This window comes from Carcharodon carcharias, chromosome 9, assembly GCF_017639515.1.
Source record: "Carcharodon carcharias isolate sCarCar2 chromosome 9, sCarCar2.pri, whole genome shotgun sequence".
Taxonomy (NCBI): Eukaryota; Metazoa; Chordata; class Chondrichthyes; order Lamniformes; family Lamnidae; genus Carcharodon; species Carcharodon carcharias.
The window spans coordinates 151,061,834-151,084,630 of NC_054475.1; the positions used below are offsets into that span (position 1 = coordinate 151,061,834).

The 22,797-nt window shown below is 42.6% G+C and overlaps 1 protein-coding gene across 1 annotated transcript in view; it reads right to left on the minus strand.

The window, feature by feature from the left end:
• eda (ectodysplasin A) overlaps positions 1–10,385 on the minus strand; it is a 46,681-nt gene extending 36,296 nt beyond the window's left edge. The window contains exons 1-3 of the mRNA XM_041196189.1: positions 10,181–10,385; positions 7,670–7,849; positions 3,967–4,001 (exon numbers count right to left, since the gene is read on the minus strand). Coding sequence (XP_041052123.1) covers positions 3,967–4,001; positions 7,670–7,849; positions 10,181–10,385 — 420 coding nt within the window. The remainder of the gene's footprint in view (positions 1–3,966; positions 4,002–7,669; positions 7,850–10,180) is intronic.
• Between the last annotated feature and the right edge of the window lie 12,412 nt (positions 10,386–22,797).

Below are 22,797 nucleotides of genomic sequence, written 5' to 3' on the forward strand. Positions count from 1 at the left end.
TCCAATTTAATATTGAATGCTGACATAGTTCGTGCCTCAGCCATTAACCCTGGAAGTGAATTCCACAACCTCACAACTCTCTATGTAAAAAAGTGTCTCTGTTTTCTACTGTAAAACTCCTATATTTAATGTTGTATCCCTGTTTCCTCATTCTGAACCTTTCAACAGCTGGGAACAATCTACTTCTCCCTTCCCTATCCTATCCTTTAATAATTTTATAATCTATCAGATCACCACATAATCTATATTCTTGCAACAAAGAGAGACTCATTTCTTTCAAGTCTTACTTCATGTTTGTATTTACTCATAGCATACAGCATTCCAGTGAATTGGCATTGTCCTAATAATAATGTTTATAGCTGTTTGAATGAATGTAGAATTGCTCATGATTTTGACTGGTCTCTGGCACAATTGATGAGAGGGATCAATCACATCAGACAATTCAAGACAAACACACTGTTCAAAGTGCCAAAGACATATAACCTGGTAGGTATAAGACGTAGGAGCAGAAGCAGGCCATTCAGCCCATCGAGTTTGCTCCATCATTCAATGAGACCACGGCTGATATGATAATTCTCAATTCCACTTTCCTGCCTTTTCCCCATAACCCTTGGATTCCGTTACTGATTAAAAATCTGTGTATCTCAACCTTGAACATACTTAACGATCCAGCATCTATAGCCCTCTGCGGTAAAGAATTCCACAGATTGACTACCCTCTGAGAGAAGAAATTCCTCCTCATCTCTGTCTTAAATTGGTGACCCCTTACTCTAAAATTATGCTCTCTGGTCCTAGACTCTCCCAAAAATGGAAACAATCTCTCAGCATCTACCCTGTCAAGCTCCCTAAGAATCTTATATGTTTCAATAAGGTCGCCTCTCATTCTTCGAAACTCCAATGAGTACAGGCTCAACCTAATCAACCTCTCATAAGAAAATCCCTCTATCCACGGGATCAACCTAGTGAACCTTCTCTGGACTGTCTCCAATGTCAGTATATCTTTCCTTAGATAAGGGGACCAAAACCGTTCACAGTATTTTAGGTGTGGTCTAACTAATGCCTTGTATAGTTTTAGCAAGGTTTCCCTATTTTTATATTCCATTCCCTTTGAAATAAAGGCCAACTTTCCATTTGCCTTCCCTATTACCTGCTGAACTTGTATGTTAGCTTTTTGGAATTCATGCACAAGGACTCCCAAATCTCTCTCTGCTGCAGCTTTCTGCAGTCTTTCTCCATTTAAATAATATTCAGCTTCTCTATTCTTCCTGCCAAAATGCATAACCTCACACTTTCCCACATTATATTCCATCTACCACATTTTTGCTCACTCACTGAACCTGTCTATATCCCTCTGCAGGCGCCTTATGTCGTCCTCACCACTTGCCTTCCCACCTATTTATGCATCATCCGCAGATTTGCCGATAGTATATTCACTTCCCTCATCTAAGTCATTAATATATATTGTAAATAATTGTGGCCCAGCACTGATCCCTGTGGCACTCCACTAGTTACAGGTTGCCAACCCGAAAATGGCCCCTTTATCCCAACTCTCTGTCTTCTATTAGTTAGGCAATCCTCTATCCATGCTAATATGCTACCCCCAACACCATGGACTCTAATCTTATTGAGTAGCCTTATGTGCGGTACCTTATTGAATGCCTTTTGGAAATCCAAATACATTACATGTACTGGTTCCCCCTAATCTATCCTGCTTGTTATCTCCTCAAAGAATTGTAATAAATCTTTCAGGCATGATTTCCTCTTCATGAAGCCATGCTGACTCTGCTTGATTAGATTATGTAATTCTAAATGCTCTGCTATTACATCCTTTATAATAGACTCCAACATTTTCCCAATGACAGATGCTAAACCAACTGGCCCAAAGTTAACTGTTTTTTGTCTTCCGCCATTTTTGAATATGGGTGTTACATTGGCAGTTTTCCAATCCTCTGGGACTTCTCCAGAATCTAAGGATTCTTGGAAGATTACTACCAGTGCATCCACTATCTCTGTTGCTACTTCCTTTAATATCCTAGCATGCAACCCATTAGGTCCAGGGGGCTTATTGGCCATTAGTCCTATTCGTTTCCCTAGTACTTTTTCTCTAGTTATAGTTATTGCATTTATTTCCTCCCCCTCTTCAGCCCCTTGATTATTTAGTATTGGAATGCTTTAAGTGACTTCGATCGTGAAGACTGAAGCAAAGTATTTATTCAAATCTTTAGCTCTAAAGAAGAGTCATATGGATTTGAAACTTTTTTCTCTCCACAGATGCTGTTAGATCTGCTGAGTTTTTCCAGCATTTTCTGATTTTATTTATTCAACTCCTCTGCCATTTCCTCGTTCACCATTACTTTTTCCCCCAGCCTCATTCTCTAAGGGGCCTATGTTCGCTTTGGCCTCTCTCTTCCTTTTTATATATTTAAAGAAGTTCTTACTGTCTGTTTTTATATTACTTGCTAGTTTACCCTCAAAGTTTATTTTCTCCCTCTCTTTTTTTGGACATCTTTTGTTGGTTTTTAAAACTTTCCCAATCCTCTGGCTTACAACTAATCTTTGCCACATTGTATGTATTTTCTTTTAACACTATCCTTAACTTCCTTGGTTAACCATGGTTGGCTTATCCCCCTCCTACAATCCTTCTTCCTCACTGGGATATATCTTTGCTGTGAGTCATGAACTATTTTCTATAATGTCTGCCATTGTTCATCAACCATTTTTTCTGCTAAACTCCATTCCCAGTCAACTCTACCCTCATTCCTCTATAACTACCCTTACTTAGGTTTAGCACAGTTGTTTCCAACACAAGTTTCTCACTCTCAAACTGAATGCTAAATTCTACCATATTATAGTCACTGTTTCCTACACTATCTTTTACTCTGAGATCATTTATTAAACCTGCCTCATTACACATTACCTGATCCCTGGTTGGATCCACAACATATTGTTCTAGGAAACAGTCCTGAATACACTCTATGAATTCTTGCTCATGTTGACCTCTGTCAATTTGATTTTCCCAAACTACATGAAGATTAAAGTCACCCATGATTAATGTGCTGCCTTTTTTACATGCCCTCATTATCTCCTGATTTATTATCTGTCCTACACTATAGCTAATGTTAGGGGGCCAATAGACTACTCACACCAGTGTCTTCTTCCCCTTGTTATTTCTTACCTCCACCTATATACATCTTCTGATCCAAGATCCTTTCTTGCTACCATACTTATTCCAGCTTGCACTAACAAAGCTACCCCACACCCTTTCCTTCCTGCCTGTCCTTTCAAAAGGCTGATAATTCTGAATATTTAGTTCTCAGCTTTGATCTCCCTGTAATTAAAAATTCAACTGCAGGTTGAAGTACTTTTATTTAGTCTTTCATGGGATATGGGCATTGCTGGCTAGGCCAGCATTTATTACCCATCCCTAATTGTCCTTGAGAAGGTGATGCAGAGCTGCCTTCTTGTACCGCTGCAGTCCATGTGGTGTAGGTACACCCACAGTGCTATAGGGAGGGAGTTCCAGGATTTTGACCCAGCGACAGTGAAGAAACGGTGATACATTTCTAAGTCTGGATGGAGAGTGGCTTGGAAAGGAACTTCCACGTGGTGATGTTCCCATGTGTCTGCTGCCCTTGTCCTTCCAGATGGTAGCGGTTGTGGGTTTGGAAGGTACTGTCTAAGGAGCTTTGGTGAGTTCCTGCATTGCATCTTGCAGATGGCACACACTTTAAATGCACTTGAATGAAACCTTACTGACTGAAAAGCTTGGAAAGCAATTTGTTTGAGAGTCGGAAAATGGTAGCTACTGAGTACTACTAAATTCCTGAGAATGTATTTTTGTATATTGTCTGTAACCAAAACCAAAGGAGAGGACCTTCAGAAATATTCGAAGTTCTCAATACTCTCCTTCAAAAAAACATCCAATTAAATGCGCATGAAAATTTTGTGGTAACTTTATACACTTACTGGTGGCTGACTGGCTGCAGTTTTGTCTGAAGTACCTGAAAAAGAAAGTTATTTGGCAATGAAGGAAAAGCTTTGAATTGGCAATATCTCTTTCAATCATTCAGTGGGTTTTTCCACACCTGACCGTTGCCACGATCTTCCGGTCCCACCACAAGTCAGTGGACTTCTGGCTGGGGTGCCGCCTCACCCACAGCAGGTCCCACCCACAACAGGGCCGGAAAATCCCAGCCATTATCTACAGAATTAGCCATTGTTTGTTACGGATATTGTTGAGTTTTCACATTATTACTGGGAATGGATTTTAACCCTCCCCTCCTGGTGAAAACCGAGCTCTTAAGCAGTTTAAATTCACTGGGTGACACTACCGATGACCCACGTGTTCCCAATTTTTGCTACCACTTCTGTTCAGGCTTTCTTGAAACATCCAGATCAGGGTCCGATGATGCCTTTGGGCTCTGACCACGAAAATGTCTGTCAGAGGAGCATCAGAAGCAGAAAAGACTACTCAAGCTGGGATTTATTTTCTCTCTGTGCTTCCCTTTAAGAGACCAAGTGCAACAGAGGTGCTCCTCTGGGACCGATATTGAAAATCTATGCCTTTCCTGCCTCGAGCTTTCCATCCCGCCTCTTTCTCTACTGCGAGACACCTCCCTGTTCCAAGATGTACCGGGGGTCACCCAATTTTCTGCAGGTTGGAGGTTGCCCTTGTAGCTTGCCCCCAACCAATGCCACCCGCCAGTGGCATCTTAACAAGGCCAGGTGGTTAAAAATATTGTCATCTTATCAGGCTGAAAATTTCTAGCTGAAAGAAAAATATAATACTTTGCATTTTAACACAAATTCAATTAGCAGACTTTAAAAAATAAATTAAACATCAATGAGGAAACCATTTAGTCCATCTTAGTTCATCCATTCAAAAAGGATGTACAATGCCATCACTGTATCCGCTTGTTTCTTACATAATTAAGAATATCGGCTCCACTACCCTATACAGAAGCTAATTTCATGTTTGATCACTTTGAAGGATGATATGGATCCAAAGTTAGGTATTTGCCACTCTAAACAATAACAATATGTCAAGTGGGCATGAGTCATTATTTAAAATAATGTTCTGGATTCACCTTTTCTATAATATTTCCTATGTTAAATCAGTCTGGAATCATCTTTTTTAGTTGCTTCTTTGCAAGGCTGAACAGCCAAGTTTCCTCAATCTCATGCTAGGGCTAAGGAATCAGGCTTGTGATTCTTCCTTGTGCTGTCTTGAAAGTTTCCTTTACGATTGAATGGCGATTTCACCATGGTTTAACAGGCATGAATGAAAACGTTGCAAGATGAAAAATAGAAATGACATTGCCAATTTTAAATGGAAAAGATAATGAATAAACAATCAAAATAGCCACCAGTTATTACAACTTTAACAAAATGTTTTGTCTAGTTTTCAGCTGAGATATTTTAAATCCCAAACCCCTTGTCTTAATAGCATGTCACTCATCAATCCTTGAAATGGTTTTGCAGGTAGCCCAGAATAGAAGTTTCTTCAGTAATCTTCTGATTCTGATAGAAAATAGGCCAAGTTGAGTTTGGACACCAAGGGAAAAATTTTCCCCTTGTTGGGGGGTGGGTGGAGGTGGGCGCGAGCCTGATCAGCACCCCCCGATTGGGTCCACGCTGCCATTTTACATGGGCAGGCCAATTAAGGCCCGCCCATCATGACGCGCGCCCAGAAGTGCTGAGCACTCCCTGTGCAGGAGGGAGGCGGGGTGGTGGTGGGTGGGGTGGGATTCTCTGAGTGCCTCAGGGAGATCCGTTTGCCATGTGTAAGTTTAAATAAAGGAAGGATAAACTACTAAAAAATGACCCTCATGTGACACTAACACATGAGCTGGGACTTGTCAAAGAATTAATGTGAAAATTTTTATTACATTTTAAAACACTTCATGAAACCTCATCCCGTTCGTGGATGAGGTTTCATGAAAAATGTGAAGGCCGCCTGGGCTCTTTGCCTGCCCGGCAACCTTAAGGTTGGATGGGCAGCTCATCTAATTGAGTTAATGACTATTTAAGTGGCCTTAATAGGCCTTTGACAGTTCGGCGGGTGCACAGCCAAGTCGGCTGTGCACCCACCGAACTGACAATCTAAATGACACGTGGTGACGTCGGGATGCACGCCTGACATCACCACACATCGTTTCACCCATTGGCGAGCAGGCCCCGCCCCTGATTGCCGACCGGAGAATTCTGCCCCAATGCTTGACAACATACCACTCAGCTGGAGTTACGCTTTCAGTTCTGGAGACCATACTTTCAGAACAGTGAAAAGGCCCTAGAGTGGGCGCAGAAGAGATTTACTAGATTGGCTCCAGGAATGGGGTAGTTCAGTTCAGTGGAGAAACTAGGGCTGTTCTCCTTAGTGCAAGGAAGGTTATGTGGAAAATTAGAGGTGCTCAGAATCATGACTGGTTTTTGTACAGTAAATAAGAAATTGTTTCCAGCAGCAGGGAGTCAGTAACCAGGAGATACAGATTTAAGGTGATAGCCAATTGAACCAGACGCGATAAAAGGAGTTATGATGATCTGGAAAGCGCTGCCAGAAATGGTGGTGGAAATAGATTCAAATAGTAACCTTCAAAAGGGTAGGAAACGGTGGTGGTGGTGGGGGGGGGGGGGGGGGGGGGGGCGCGCGAGCCGTCTGTCCCCCAGTATTACTCAACTCCATGTGTCCCCAGTTGCATACCTCCTTTCCAAGCATGTATGGAATCAAATCAACCCACATCCTGCAATAGGTTGCTACTTCAATGCATTATGACACTGCATTTAGCTGAAACTATTGGTGAAACCTTTTTTGTTTATTCAGTTTATTCACTTATTTGAACATCTCAATGAATCCCTAATCTTGGCCAAATCAGCCACTACATTAGGAGAAAACAGCTTTTCCATACATGAAATCGAAAGTGACTCAATCTTTGTACCTCAGACAAAAACATCATTGATCAAAGCCTGTCTCCATCTCAGAAGAGTTTGAGCTGAGTAAGAGAACTAAATGAGTACAAATTCTCTTATCAATTATTTAAAACAGACTTAAGGAGTCACAAATCAGATCAGGTCAAAGATCTCCAGATGATCAGCTAATCAGAACTGAACTTAGCTAAAAAAATTGAAGAGAAGTTAGGGGAAGGACTTTGTGCAATATACACTCACTACTATTAAGAAATATGGTCACATGTTATACATATTGCATGTCCAATTATCATCTTTCCACTGTGCTTTTTTGGAGACATATGTATCCTTTCTCAGATTTATGTTTCTCTCAGATTTAAGTCAAGGTGCGACCAAGGAGAATATTCAACTTTAAACCTCAATGGTGCTATTTGCAAGGGGTGTTATAACATTTTTTCCCAGATGAAGATTAGGAAGGTGGAGGTGAAGAGTAGGGTGGGCTTGGACAGAGTTGTAACATTTTCCTACCTTTTTAACAAGGGTATTTTTTTTCCAGAAAGGCGCTGATTATTTTACAGAAAATAATCCACTCAGAAATCTAACGAAGTGCTACTTCGGCTCACTTGAAAGTACGTTTTCAGATTGGAAAAAAAAAATGTGGAGAGGGAACAAGGTACAAAGTACTGAACTCCTCAACAGGTCACATGCCATTTGACACAATGATGGACCATAAATGATCATTCTGACCAAACTAATACTCACTTACCTGGTGGTCCTGGGGACCCTGGAGGGCCTGGCTGGCCAGGTGGCCCAGGTGGCCCAGGCGCTGCCAACACTGCTGTTCCTGGTATGCCGGGGATTCCTGGGATTCCTGGAGGGCCTTGGGGTCCTGGTGGACCTGGAGGGCCCTGGGGGCCTTGTGGACCAGGGGGACCCATTTTTTTGCCTGTAAGGTAAATCAGAGAGTTACACTGAAGACCAGTTACAGGGAAGAGGCGTGAGGTAATGGGGGTCACGCACAAGTAGAGGCAAAGTTATTTAGTTGAATTAGAAAAGCATCAATGGGATCTTGATTCTCATGAAAATGATGTGGCATTGTCAATGGTTCAACTTCGCAATAAGTGCTTCAAATCAAGCGAACATTCAGAATCACAGGATTCTTACGGTACAGAAGGCCATTCGACCCATCGTGTCAGCACCAGCTCTCTGAACGAGTACTATGACTCAATGCCTTGCTCCTGCCTTTTCTCCATAACCTTGCACATTGTTTCAATTTAAATAATTATCTATTGCCCTTTTGAATGCCTTGGTTGAACCTGTCTCCACCACACTTCCAGGCAGTGCATTCCAGACCCAAACCACATCGTGTTTGCAAATCACTTTAATTCTGTGCTCTCTTGTTCTCGATCCTTTTACGAGTCGGAACAGTTTCTCCCTCTCTACTCTCTCCAGCCCTCTCATGATTTTGAACACCTCTATCAAATCACCTCTTAGCCTTCTTCTTTCCAAGGAGAACAGTCCCAACTTCTCAAATCTATCTTCATAACTGAAGTTTCTCATCCCTGGAACCATTTTTGTAAACCTCTTCTGCACACTTTCCAATGCATTCACATTGTTCCTAAAGTGTGGAGTCCAGAACTGTACACAATGCTGAGGTCGTAGTAGTGTCCTATACAAGTTCAGCATAACCTCCTTGCTCTTGTGCTCTATTCCTCTATTAATTAAGCCTAGGATTCTGTATGCTTTATTAACTGCTCTCTCCACCCGTCTTGCCACCTTTCATGACTTATGCACATACACACCCAGGTCCCTCTGCTCCTGCAGAGTCATACCCCTTATTTTATATTGTCTGTCCATGTTCTTTCTACCAAAATGAATCACCTCATGCTTCTCTACATTGAACTCCATCTAATACCTATCCACCAACTCCACCAACTTGTCTATGTCCTTTTGAAGTTCTACATTGTTCTCTTCACAGTTTACAATGCTTCCAAGTTTTGTACCATCCTCAAACTTTGAAATTGTCCCCTGCACACCAAGATCCAGATCATTAATAAAGATCAGGAAATACCAACCCTTGGGGAACTCCACTGCAAACCTGCCTCAAGCCCAAAAAATATCCATTGACCATTACTCATTTCCTATTACTCAGCCAATTTTGTATCCAAGTTGCTACTGTTCCTTTTACTTCATGAGCTATAACTTTTCTCACACATCTGTTGTGCGGCACTGTATTGAATGCCTTTTGGAAGTCCATGTACATCACATCAACAGCATTACCCTCATTAACCCTCTCTGCTACCTTTTGAAAAAACTCCAGCAAGTTAGTTAAACAAGAATTTCCCTTAAGAAAGTGCCTCTGGCTCTTCCTAATCAGCCCACATTTTTCCGTGTGACTATTAATTCTATCTCAAATAATTGATTCTAGAAGCTTCCCCACCACTGAAGGTAAACTAACTGCTCTGTAATTGCTTTTTTGAATAAGGGTGTAATATTTGCAATTCGCCAGTCCTCTGGTAGCTCCCCTGAGTCTAGTGAACACCGCAAGATTATGGCCAGTGCCCCTGCAATTTCCACTCTTGTTCCCTCAATATTCTTGGATGCATCTCATCCGCTCCCAGTGCCTTGTCAACTTTAAGTACCGACAGTTTATCCAATACCTCCTCCTTATCAATTTTGAACCTTTCTAGTGATAGAGTTTCCTCCTGTCACCATGGCATGGGTAGCATCTGCTTCCTTGCTGAAGACAGATGTAAAGTATTCATTTAGCACTTCAGCCATGCCCCCTGCCTCCATGTGTAAATCCCCTTTTCAGACCCCAATTGGCCCTACTGCTCCTTTCACCACCGTCTTACTATTTGTGTGTCTCTGGAAGACTTTGGGATTCCCCTTTATGTTGGCTGTCAGTATTTTCTCATAATCCCTCTTCACTTCTCTTATTTTCTTCTTCACCTGCCTTCTGAACCTTCTGTATTCAGCCTGGTTCTCAATTGCATTTTCTACCTGAAACCTGTCATAAGCACACTTTTTCTTCTTTATCTTAATTTTACCTCCTTTTTAACCCAGGGAGCTCTGGATTTGTTTGCCCTACCGTTCCCTTTTGAGTGAATATACCTTGACTGTGCTCGAACCATTTCTCTTTTGAAGGTAGCTCATTGTTCAGTTACGGTTTTTCCCTCAAACCTTTGGTTCCGGTCTATCCAGCCCAGCTCCGTTCTTGCCCCAATGAAGTCAGCTCTCCCCCAGTTAATTATTCTTACTCTGGATTGCCCATTACCCTTTTTTACCATCATCTTAAACCTTATGATGTAATAATCATTGTCTCCTAAATGTTCAGCTGTGGAAACTTGATCTACTTGGCCCACCTCATTTCCAAGAAGCAGGTCTAGCAGTGCATACTTTCTTGTTAGGAACGCTTGCCTCTCTTTGCCCTTTACAATACCACTATCCCAGGCTATATTCAGGTAATTAACATCCCCCATTATAATTACTCTATAATGCTTGCACCTCTCTGTAGTTTCCCTGCAGATTTGTTCCTCTACATCCTTCCCACTAGTTGGTAGCATATAGACTACACTGATCAATGTAATTGCAGCCTTTTTGTTCCTTAGCTCGAGCCAAATTGATTCTGTCCTTGAACCTCTGGGACGTCCTCTTTCTCCAGCACTGCAATGCTCTCCTTAACCAATACCGCCACCCCTCCTCCTTTCCTAACTTTTTTGAACACCTTGCACCTAGGAATATTTAACACCCAGTTCTGCCCTTCCTTGAGCCAGGTCTCTGTTATCATCACAACATCATAATTCCACATAGAACTCCATGCATGAAACTCCCCAATCTTATTTACTATACTCTATGCATTCACATACATGCAGCATAACCCTGATTTAGACTTCAATACTTTCTCCCTTACTCCAACTCCACCTATTAACTTACTATTCTCCATTCTAGTGCTATCTGTCTCTCCCAGTATTTTGTGCACCTTGGTAATACTCTAATATCCTCTCCTGGTTCCCACACCCCTGCCGAGCAGGTTTAAAGCCCTCTCAACAGCACTAGCAAAATACTCTTCAAGAAACGCAGTCCCAGCTCTGTTCAGGTACAACCCGTCCGGCTTGTACAGGTGCCATCTCCCCCAGAGCCAGTCCCAGTGTCCCAGGAATCTAAAGCCCACCCTCCTGCACTACCTTTGCAGACACGCAATCATCTGCCTTATCCTTCTATTTCTGTACTCACTGACACGTGGCACTGGGAGTAATCCATTGATGACTAATTTTGAGGTAATTTTCAACCTTGCTTCCACTAATAGGGCAGAATTTTTCATCCCGCCGGTGGGCGTGTGCCCATCCCGAATGGGAGTCCAATATGCACGATGACGTCGGGCGAGCGTCCTGGTATTATCACGCACTCTCGTGATCTTTTGGTCGGTGGGACATGGGAGAGGCGGCAGCGTGCCCGCTGACAATTAAGAGGCCTATTAAAGCCCTCAAGTAAATAATTAAGCAGCATTTTTCACTGCCTGCTCAACTGTTCAGTTGATGGGTGGGCGAATAGGCCAGGCAACCTTTGCATTTTTAACAAAACCTCATCCACGGGCGGGATGAAGTTTCCAACGCTTAACTTAAAAAAAAAACAATAAAAATGTTTTAACTTGCTTTTTTTTTGCATGTCCCTCTTCATGTGACTGAGTGGGGGCATATTTATCTCATATGTAAAAAGTTTATTTTCGTATTTAAAATCAGTCAGTTCCCTGAAGCTGCTCTGCGCCTTCAGGGAGCTGTCAGCACGAGCACCTCCGCGTATGCGCACACCTCAGTGCTCGTGCTCCCCTACCCCCCCCCCCAACCTCGGCAGCGCTAAAGCTCTTAGCGCGCCTTTCGTGCTGGTTGCAGTTAATTGGCCAGCCAGCATGAACTCGCAGTCGGAGCCTGATCGCTGGTGGCAGTCGGTCTCACGGCCGTTTCTGGGCCTGCCTGACCAGGGGGAAAATCCTTCCTGTACAATATTTGGCAAAGCTACTGAGAAGCTGGCTATGTAGTGTTAAAATGACAAGATAAGGTTTCCTTTGGAGGTTGCTTTCTTATTATTTTGATAAGTTGATCGAATGCCCAGTTTTTTGGCTTTGGGAAGAGTTGACATTCAGGAAACCTCAACTGAAATGGAACCAATGTTCCCCAGTGAAACTCCCCCCCCCCCCCCCACCCCACTCATATCTCCCATGAATGAACACCTTGTACCAATCTTGGGAAGACAGATATCTGAAGGATTTTCATGACATCAGTTCTTGACCAACTTGACCCAACAGCACAGCGTTTAAAGTTGCAGGCATCCCAAGCTATGCTCCTCGTTGTAAGACGTTTTAAATTTGCAGCTGTGATTAGTCACGCTGGCAGAAGTCCCCATGGGAAATGTTATGGGTGAAAAGGTTAATAAAATAAAAAAGTAAAAGAATAAAACAGCGGTGGAGATTTAAGAATTTCTGCTTTGTTCTCTCAGAGGAATAAAGGGTGGATTCATCTGCAACAAATGAGGAGCAACTAAAATTAAATAGGGTACATCACTGACGTCTCTATCCAATACGATTATACAGATTGCAGGACTGTCCTTCATAGTTCAGATTTCAGATGCCCAAATTTTATAAAACACTGTGTGCACCTACATTTGAATTTAGGGAAGAAAAGCGGCAGCATTGTGGAACCTGGTGATATGATGCAGCTTTATCATCTTGCTGAGAAAGCCACAGTCCTTTAAAATACACCCGTGATTTCCGATAGAAATGCATCTTACCAACCTCTCCCCGAATCAGTCTGTAAGTGCAATGCACAATCACCCCATTTCTCTTACCTCATTCACTGTTCCCATCCCCAGTAGACCATCAACCTTAGGTTGAATCAGATGATAAGAAAATCTGGCATCAAGTTTGATCCAAAAGTAAGACTGAGTACCCAGTCCTATATCCTATCCAACATTAAGACTGCTCAACTCCATCTCAGTGTCGTCACCCACTGGTGACCCCACATAACCCCAATCAAAATCCTTACATTTGTCAATTCTAGTCTTGAATTGTCCTCTTTGCTGACCTCCTACATCCCATAAACTCTAACCCATCCAAAAATTCTTTAGTCTATTTCCTGTCCTGCACTAAGTTCCATTTATCCATTACTCTGTCCTCACTGACTGCATTGCCATTCCCATTTTGCCTCTGAAACAAACTTTTGTCCCCTCGTGGGCCCTTTGGCCCCCAAGTCTGGCCTTCTGCACATTTTCTCTTCCCTTCATCCCACAATTCACGGCAAGGCCATCCACATCCTCAGCACTTTCTTCTGGAATTCTCACTGCCTCTCTGCTTTACTTAAGTGAGAGGAGCAGCGAGGCCATTAACAGTGGGAGAGCAAGAGGAGAAGCGACGCCATTAACAGCGAGAGAGAGTGGGAAGAGCAGCGGGGCCATTAACAGTGAGAGAGTGAGAGAAGCAATGAGGCCTTTAACAGTGAGAGAGCGAGAGGAGCAGCTGGGCCATTAACAGCGAGGGAGTGAGAGGAGCAGCCAGGCCATTAACAGCGAGAGAGTGAGAGGAGCAACGAAGCCTTTAACAGTGAGAGAGCGAGAGGAGCAGCTGGGCCATTAACAGCGAGAGAGTGAGAGGAGCAGCCAGGCCATTAACAGCGAGAGAATGCGAGAGGAGTGAGAAACCATTAAAGAGAGTGGAGCGAGAAGCGAGAGACCATTAAAGAGTGCAGAGAGCAGCTGATTGGTGGGTAGTATTGGTGAGCTTTAGTTTGTGCTTAGGTCTCTAGTCTTTTTTTGCTTTTCTCTTTTCTTAGAAGTAGCTTGTTAAGTATAAGATTGATACTGGTGTGTAAAAAAATGACAATGAAGTGTAAAGAGCGGTGGATTCTTCAAGCAGGGATACTAGAGTAATTAATTAAGTAATTAAATAAACAAGTAATTAAATAAATAAGTAATTAAATGTGATGGCAGGATGGGTGATGTGTTGCTGCTGCAGCATGTGGATAGGCTAGACGCCGAGGTGATCTAGAGCGGACACATCTGTAGTAAGTGTTTTCAGCTCGAGGAACTTTGGATCCGAGTTAAGGAGCTGGAGTCCGAGCTGCAGACATTGCGCCACATCAGGGAGGGGGAAATTTACCTGGACACTTTGCTCCAGGAGGAGGTCACACCTCTCAGAATAGGTAATTCAGATTTGGTCTGTGATCAGGGACAAGGCAGTGTGACTGCAGGTGAAGCAGGTATAGGGACCCAAGGAGTAGTTTTCAAGGAGCCTCAGCCCCAGCAACTGTCCAACAGTTATGAGGTTCTTGCAAGCTGTGTGGACGAGACAGGGGACTGCAGGGAGGATGAGTGAACTGACCACGGCTCCATAGTACAGAGAACCATTCAAGTGGGGGGAGGAAATAGGAGCATAGTAGTGGTAGGGAGCAGTATAATTAGGGGCTAGATACTGTTCTCTGCAGATGGTAATGTGTGACGAGGCAGGTTTAATAAATGATCACAGAGTGAAAGAACCTCTAGGAAACAGTGACAATAACATGGTAGAAGTTAGCATTCAATTTGAGAGTGAGAAACTTGGGTCAGAAGCAACTGCGCTAAACTTAAATAAGGGTAATTACAAAAGAATGAGGGCAGAGTTGGCTAGAGTGGATTGGGAAAGGAGTTCAGCAGAAAAGATGGTTGATCAACAATGGTAGACATTTAAGAACATAGTTCATGATTCACAACAAAATATATCCCAGTGGTAAAGAAGGATTATAGGAAGGGGATAAACCAACCATGGTTAACCAAGGAAATTGAAAAAAAAACATACAATGTGGCAAAGATTAGTGGTAAACCAGAGGATTGGGAATGTTTTAAAAACCAACAAAAGATGACCCAAAAAAAATAAAAAGGGAGAAAGTAAACTTCTATGGTAAATTAGTAAGTAATATAAAAATGGGCAGTAAGAGCTTCTCTAAATATGTAAAAAGAGAGATGCCAAAGGGAACATAGGCCCCTTAGAGAATGAGGCTAGGGAAATAATAATGGGGAACCAGGAAACGACAGAGGAGTTGAATGTATACTTTGCTTCGGTCGTCATGGTAGAAGACACCAATAGCATTCCAATAATACTAAATAATCAAGGGGCAAAAGGGATGGAGGAAATAAATACAATAACTATCACTGGAGAAAAATTACTAGGGAAACTAATGGGGCTAAAGGCTGATAAGTCCCCTGGACTTGAAGGGTTGCATCCTAGCATATTAAAGGAAGTAACAACACAGATAGTGGAAGCACTGGCAGTAATATTCCAAGAATCCTTAGATTCTGGAAAAGTCCCAGAAGGTTGGAAAGCTGCTAATGTAACGCCCATATTCAAAAAGGGAGAGGGACAAAAAACAGGTAACTATAGGCCAGTTAGTTTAACGTCCATCATTGGGAAAATGTTAGAGTCTATTATAAAGGATGTAATAGCAGAACATTTAGAATTACATAATCTAATCAGGCAGAGTCAGCATGGCTTCATGAAGGGGAAATCATGCCTGACAAATGAATTAGAATTCTTTGAAGAGGTAATAAGCAGGATAGATAAAAGGGAACCAGTAGATGTGATATATTTGCATTTCCAAAGGCGTTCGAAAAAGTACTGCACATAAGGCTATTTAATAAGATAAGAGCCCATTGGAGTTACTTAATTAACATGGATAGAAGATTGGCTAACTAATAGAAGACAGAAAGTTGGGATAAGGAGGGCATTTTTGGGATGGCAACCTGTAACTACTGGAGTGCTGGGATCAGTGCTGGGGCCTCAATTATTTACAATACATATTAATAACTTACATGAGGGAAGTGAGTGTACTATCACCAATTGTGCGGACGACACAAAAATAGGTGTGAAGGCAAGTGGTGAGGATGACACAAAGAGCCTACAGAGGAATATAAACAGGTTAAGAGAGTTGGAAAAAACTTGGCAGATGGATATAATGTGGGAAAATGTGAGGTTATGCATTTTGGCAGGAAGAATAGAGGAGCTGAATATTATTTAAATGGAGAAAGACTGCAGAGAGCTACAGCACAGAGGGATTTGGGAGTCCTTATGTATTAATCCCAAAAAGCTAATTACAAGTTCAGCAGGTAATAGGGAAGGCAAATGAAATGTTGGCCTTTATTTCAAAGAGAATGGAGTATAAAAATTGGGAAAGTCTTGCTAAAACTATACAAGGCACTAGTTAGACCTCACCTAGAATACTATGAACAATTTTGTCCCCTTATCTAAGGTAAGATACTGGCATTGGAGGCAGTCCAGAGAAGGTTCACTAGGTTGATTCCAGGTATCGAGGGATTTTCTTATGAGGAGAGATTGAGTGGGTTGGGCTTGTACTCGTTGGAGTTTCGAAGAATGAGAGGCGACCTTATTGAAACATATAAGATTCTTAGGGGGCTTGACAGGGTAGATGCTGAGAGATTGTTTCCCCTTTGGGAGAGTCTAGGACCAGAGGGCATAATCTCAGAGTAAGGGGTCGCCCACTTAAGACAGAGATGAGGAGGAATTTCTTCTCTCAGAGGGTGTTCAATCTGTGGAATTTTTTACTGCAGAGGGCTGTAGAGGCTGGGTCGTTAAGTATATTCAAGGCTGAGATAGACAGATTTTTAATCAGTAAGGGAATCCAGGGATTATGGGGTAAAGGAAGGAAAGTGGAGTTGAGGATTATCAGATCAGCCATGATCTCATTGAATGGTGGAGCAGACATGATGGGCCGAATGACCTACTTCTGCTCCTCCATCTTATGGTCTACCCCCTCTCTCTTTAAAAGCCTTTTTAAAACCCACCTTTTCGATTAAGCTTTTAGCCACCTCTTCTAACTCTCCCACTGTTTAGCTATCCCCCCCAACCCCCACAGCAACACCCTCCCCCACCGCCCCCCCCACCCCCCCAATTGTTTTCCCCTATTCCCTCCCTCTTTTAAGCATCTTGGGATGTGTTCCTATGGAAAAGACACCATACAGATTGAAAAGGTCCCAGGTTCTGATAGAAGATCATTGACCTGAAATGTTAACATTGTTTCACTCTCCACAGATGCTGCTGGACCTGCTGAGTACTCACAATATATTGTTTTTATTTCAGAATATCAGCACTCATTATATTTTGCTTTTATCTCAGGTTCAATCCCTAGCTTGTGATGAATTAACAAATCTCGAGCGTAACAAGAACAGTGGCACTACTGTCAGCCCTTAGGACCCTGGGGAATGAAAAGCACCAGGATTCTCACTTCTCATCAGCAACCCTTGCTAGAAAATGCATGCATTGATACGGGCTAGGGCAGAAATCAGACTGGGTTATAATGCTACATAATTACATTGCCTCTTGTACTTACACTGCCTTGGCTTGCACACAAAGGAAAACAACTTATACCAGGGATATGCTTTGGCAAATGGTATCAATGGAATGATTCACAGCATGAGTCAGTACCCTCAGGAGTGGGAAGAACAGATTTGTACAACAAACTGATTGCAGGGCTGTGAAAGGCTGTGACAATCTCATCTTTTTGTCTGAATTACAAGTGGGTTACAGGACATCAAAACCCACACTAGAAATATCACTTTCATTAATGAAGGTGTCCAGCACATGTTCTGACACATTACACTGGGGCATGAAAGGAACTGTAGACAGTCATACATAGAAGTTACCCAAGTGAATTCTTGTCTCTCAAGTCTTGCGTAAAGCGGTTTCTCCCAACCACTATTTTAAATCTTTTATCTAATGGTCCCTGGTTCTTGACTCCTTAACTATTGGGAACAGTCTGTTTGAAACACCTCTATGATATTACCTCATAATGAAAAGCTTCAATTATTCCACACCTTTCTTTATATTTGTATTTCTTCATAAAAGGCAGCGTCTCAGTGTATTAGCATTGCAAAATTTCTAAAGTCTCAATATCCTTCCTATATTATGCAGCACAATATTGTGGAACACACTTGAGATTTTTTATTGGCTTAATACTTCTTCCTAGCATTATAAAATGATATAAACTAGGAGGAGGCCATTTGGCCTATCATGCTGTGACAGCTCTTTGAAATATCTATCCAATTAGTCCCACTCACCTCCTCTTTCTCTGATAGCCCAGGAAATATTTCCCTTTTGACTACTCATCCAATTACCCTTTGAATATTAATATTGAGTCTGCTTCTGCTACCTTTTCAAAGCAGCACACTCCAAATCAGAATAACTGGCTGTGTTAAAAAAATAGTTTATGTTGCTTTTTTTTTGGTTCTTTTGCCAATTAACTTAAATCTATATTCTCTGGCTACCTAAGATTCTGCCATTGGAAATTGTTTTTTCTCATTTACTCTATTGACTCCCTTCATGATTTTAAGCACCTTTATAAAATCTCTCTTTAACTTTCTCTGCTATAAGCAGGTCATTTATAGTCTACACCAGTCTTAATAAAGCCTGGAAATTCATTAGTCAACCTTGTTCCATTTTATCCTCCTGTATTCATTGTAGCACAATACAACATCTCAGCACAGTTTAACTTATGCTGACATAGATTGGCCAACTCTTGCGAACAATGGGTGAGCCAACGATGGTATGTACAAAGGGGACCAGAGCTTGAGTTGTAATGATTCATTTGATTGTCAGCTTTAACAACTGTTACATTCACATTGTAAAAGAAACTAAATGGGAAGAGGATACAGATTAATATTTCAAAATTCCAAACTTCTGTACTGAATTTGTGAAGAGATAACCTTTTAATCTTACCTTTTCCCTTTCCTTTGCCTTTACCTATAAGGGAAAACACACATAAGTTAGAAAGGAAAGCTTTGCCTATCGGTCAACTTTCCTAATTCACAACAGTGACTATATTTCAAAAATACTTCACTGGCTGCAAACCACTTTGGAACATCCTGTGGTTGTCAAAGGTGCTACCTAAATGCAATTCTTTATTATTGTAATGCTGCATTTATCTATTTGGAACTTTGAGAAAGAGATAAATTCAGCCCATCATGTCTGGGCCACAGATGTCAGACTGTCAGATGTGTTAGAAATTCAGAAAGTGCTATAACACAGCATGTTAGTCAACATCAGTAATGTCTATTAACATTTCAGGGTGTGAACTTTGCAACTTTTTAAATAATAATGGTCATTCGGTATGGATAAATACAAGGGACATTCACCTGATAGAACCTGGTGGCATCTCAGTCCATCTTGAAAACACAAATGCTTGGAGAGGAGGGTATTAGATAGTCAGAATTTTGGGGCAAGCTATGTGGACCACAGTGGAAACAAGGCAATGTAGAATTCTGGGCTAAGACTTCCTCTGGTTGCTATTCATAGTGGGTATAAATATGGTAGTGAAGAGTTTGCTTGCTACTGTAAAATTGGAACCAAGTTATATAAGACCGACTCCAGATAATCTTCATAACTGCACTGATGATGCTACCATAGAGAACAACCAAAGGAACTCTCACCAAAAAGGAAAATACTGCAGATGCTGGGAATCTGAAATGTCTTCTGTTTTTGTCTAAAAGTCATTCTTGCTCTTTGGTTAATAACTATAAAGGACAAACCCAGGTTAATCTGCAAAGTCTGGTAAAATGTCCATCCAATGCTTACAAGTTAAAATGATTGAGGTGATTGAGAGAACATAGCATTATTCACAAGAGAGGCTGAAAAGACAAAAATCTCTCTCATTTGACTAAAAAAAGACATAGCTGCTCAGGGTACTCAGTTTTTGATCAAAGCTAGAAATTACAAAACCTCTTAACTTATCCCTGAAATTCACTCAGATTTTAGTGAAGAAACTAATATTTAGGCCAAGGATTAATATTATATTTGGCCATGTAAAATAATTTTGCATCCATCAGCGTTGCCAAGCAGGATTATAGGAATACTGAGAAGGCAGAAAGGCTATTCACTCCAATGCTGCGCCCTCTACTTGGTGAACTGACTGAAGTATAAATGGGGTTTTCCTCATGAAGAATTGCATGTACCTGGCTTACAAGAAGACACATTTGAATTTCAACTAATGGACACAAATTCCTAACACAACACTGTTGTATGACCTTTTGGTTGATTCTTTGTTTCCAGACTGGGGATATATTCAAAAAGCACTATTCAGTACTATATGTGACTGTCAATTCCTTGGGCTGGATTTTTCATTGCCTTGCTGGCGGTTTTGAAGGCAAAAGGGGCATGTAAAATCCAGCGGGTGGCCTGTCCGCTGCTACCCACCCACTCGTGCCCATGCTGCAATTTTACCAGAGGCAGGGGTGGTGTTGGGCAACCAGTCCATCAGTGGGCCAATTGGGGCTGTTAATTGGGCAATTAATTTCCACTTAAGGGCCTCATGCCATTGCTGTGCTGCAACTTAACTGAAGGTGGGGCTTGGCCTAAATAGCCAAGTGGTTATGGTACTGGGCTTGTAACCCCCAGATCAAGAGTTCAAATCTCACAGTGGCAAACTATGAAACAATGTAACTTCATCTGAAACAGATGGAAACAGGTTTGTACTCGAAAGAGTTACATCCTCTTACCCGACGTTATTTTGGGTCTTGAGGTGGCCCAGGTGCGCGGTGGTCTTCCGTCTGAGCGTTCCCCTGTTCGGACGGAATTCCACATTGGCCCCAAGCCCCGAACCCTCCCTCGGGTGCTGGTGCCCCGCAATATGAGCCGCCTCGGGGACATGCCCTCTGTGCCTTTTGGCACAGCAAAGAGGGGCTTTTTGTATGGACTGCTGCTGCACACCTTCCATTTTCTCGCCCTTGTCCGTCGACCGGACACGCCCTGGCGTGCCTTGTTGCCGTCCGGCGGCGGAGGCCCTCGATGGGAGGCCCTCTACGGAGGTGTCCTCCCCCTTTCTATCGGGGACCTGGGTTGGAGGGTGTTGCATGCAGCAGTCCCTTATAATAAGAGGATGCATAGGTTCACGGAATCTCAGGACACGTGCCCTTTTTGCGGTCTTGTGGAGTCCGTGGACCATGTATACATAGGGTGTTGTAGGCTGCACTCCCTTTTTAGTTATTTGAAAAACCTTTTATTGATGTTTTGTTTGCACTTCAGCCCCACGCTCCTGATCTATGGGCACCCGGTGCGGAAGGGGGTCGGGAAGGAGGAGGACCTCCTCGTGAACCTGCTCCTGGGCCTGGCCAAGTTGGCCATTAACAGGTCCAGGCAGCGGGCGATCGACGGGGGAGTCCCGCCCGATTGTTTGTCCCTCTTCCGCGGCTACGTTCGCTGCCGGATGTCCCTGGAGAAGGAGCACGCGGTGTCTGCTGGCACTCTCGAGGCCTTCCGTGCTCAGTGGACACCGCGGGGACTGGGGTGTTTTGTTGACCCCTTTAATCACATTTTGATTTAAATTTGTAAGTTTCCTTTAAACTTTGTTCTTGGTTTTACAGCTGACCTGAATTAGGGGCTGTGCCTGATTTATCCCAATTTTGTTGATTTGGTTTTCATTTAAAAGATTATCAAGAATTCAAATCTCACAATGGCAAACTATGAAACAATGTAACTTCATCTGAAACAGATGGAAACAGGTTTACTCAAAAGAGTATCAAGAATTCAAATCTCACAATGGCAAACTATAAAACAATGTAACTTCATCTGAAACAGATGGAAACGTGTTCGTACTCAAAAGAGTTAACTGAAGGTGGAGGCATCCTCTGGGTTCCATGGTGTAATGGTGAGCACCCTAGACTCTGAATCCAGCAATCCGAGTTCAAATCTCAGTAGAACCTTGTACTTTAGACAATCCTGCTGACAAGCTCGGCCAGTTGCATCTCCTTTAAGCTTGGCCTAAATAGCCAAGTGGTTATGGTACTGGGCTTGCAACCCCAAGATCAAGAGTTCAAATCTCACAATGGCAAACTATGAAACAATGTAACTTCATCTGAAACAGATGGAAACAGGTTTACTCAAAAGAGTATCAAGAGTTCAAATCTCACAATGGGAAACAACATAACTTCATCTGAATAGGAGCAGATGGAAACGTGCTTGTACTCGAAAGAGTTAACTGAAGGTGGGAGAGGCCCATTCCTAATGCCCCATCCAGGAGATGGCCCTGCGTGGGCTGGTGGTGGACGGGGGTCAGTGTCCCTCCTTAATATGGGCCCATCAGAGGCCTCCCCCTCTGCCAGAAAATTGTAACCCACCTCCGAGTTTCCATTTCCTCCTTGGCCTATTCCCTCACGCATCTCGCCCAGCATGGCACCCATGGAAACTCCTGACTGATCTGCTGGATTGGGTCCAGTGCAGCTTGCCTCCAGTCCCGGGTACACTACTGGCTGTGGCCAGCACTCCTGGTGGTGTCGGCAGTACTCTCTAATTGATCGGCAGCACTCTGAGGTGGGACTTCCTGTTCCTGAGGGGTATCAGTCCCACATCACCTCTCTTAATTGGCAACCAGGTATATAATGACCACTGTAACTCCTGCTGCCCATCGGAAAGGCATCAGGAACAATTATGCATGTGTACTTGGCCTGCGTTGTGGCAACTGGCACATGAGCAGCCTTTTCCACCAAGATGGTGGATGCATGCCATTTTACCTTCAGCCCAGTTTAGCACTGTAAATAGGCCAATTTCATTGCAATTTTAACCACTAAACAATATTTTCTTTTGGCTTATTGGAAGAAATTGAACAAGTGAACAAGGTGAAAAGGCTTTGCCCAAGGAGTTCCTACATAGCCTGGCTAGCTCTGTTGGTAGATAATGGAACCCTTAATTCCCAGATTCATGGTTTTGAGTCCACAATGATCACTTCTGTGCTATAACCATTCTATGATTCACACTGGGTGATGATTTTTTTTCTTAGATATTTTATTCAAAATACTTTTTATTGATGTTTACCAACTCCACACTTAAGAGCTTGGTTTCCAAGACTGGCTGTCAGCAAAACTAAT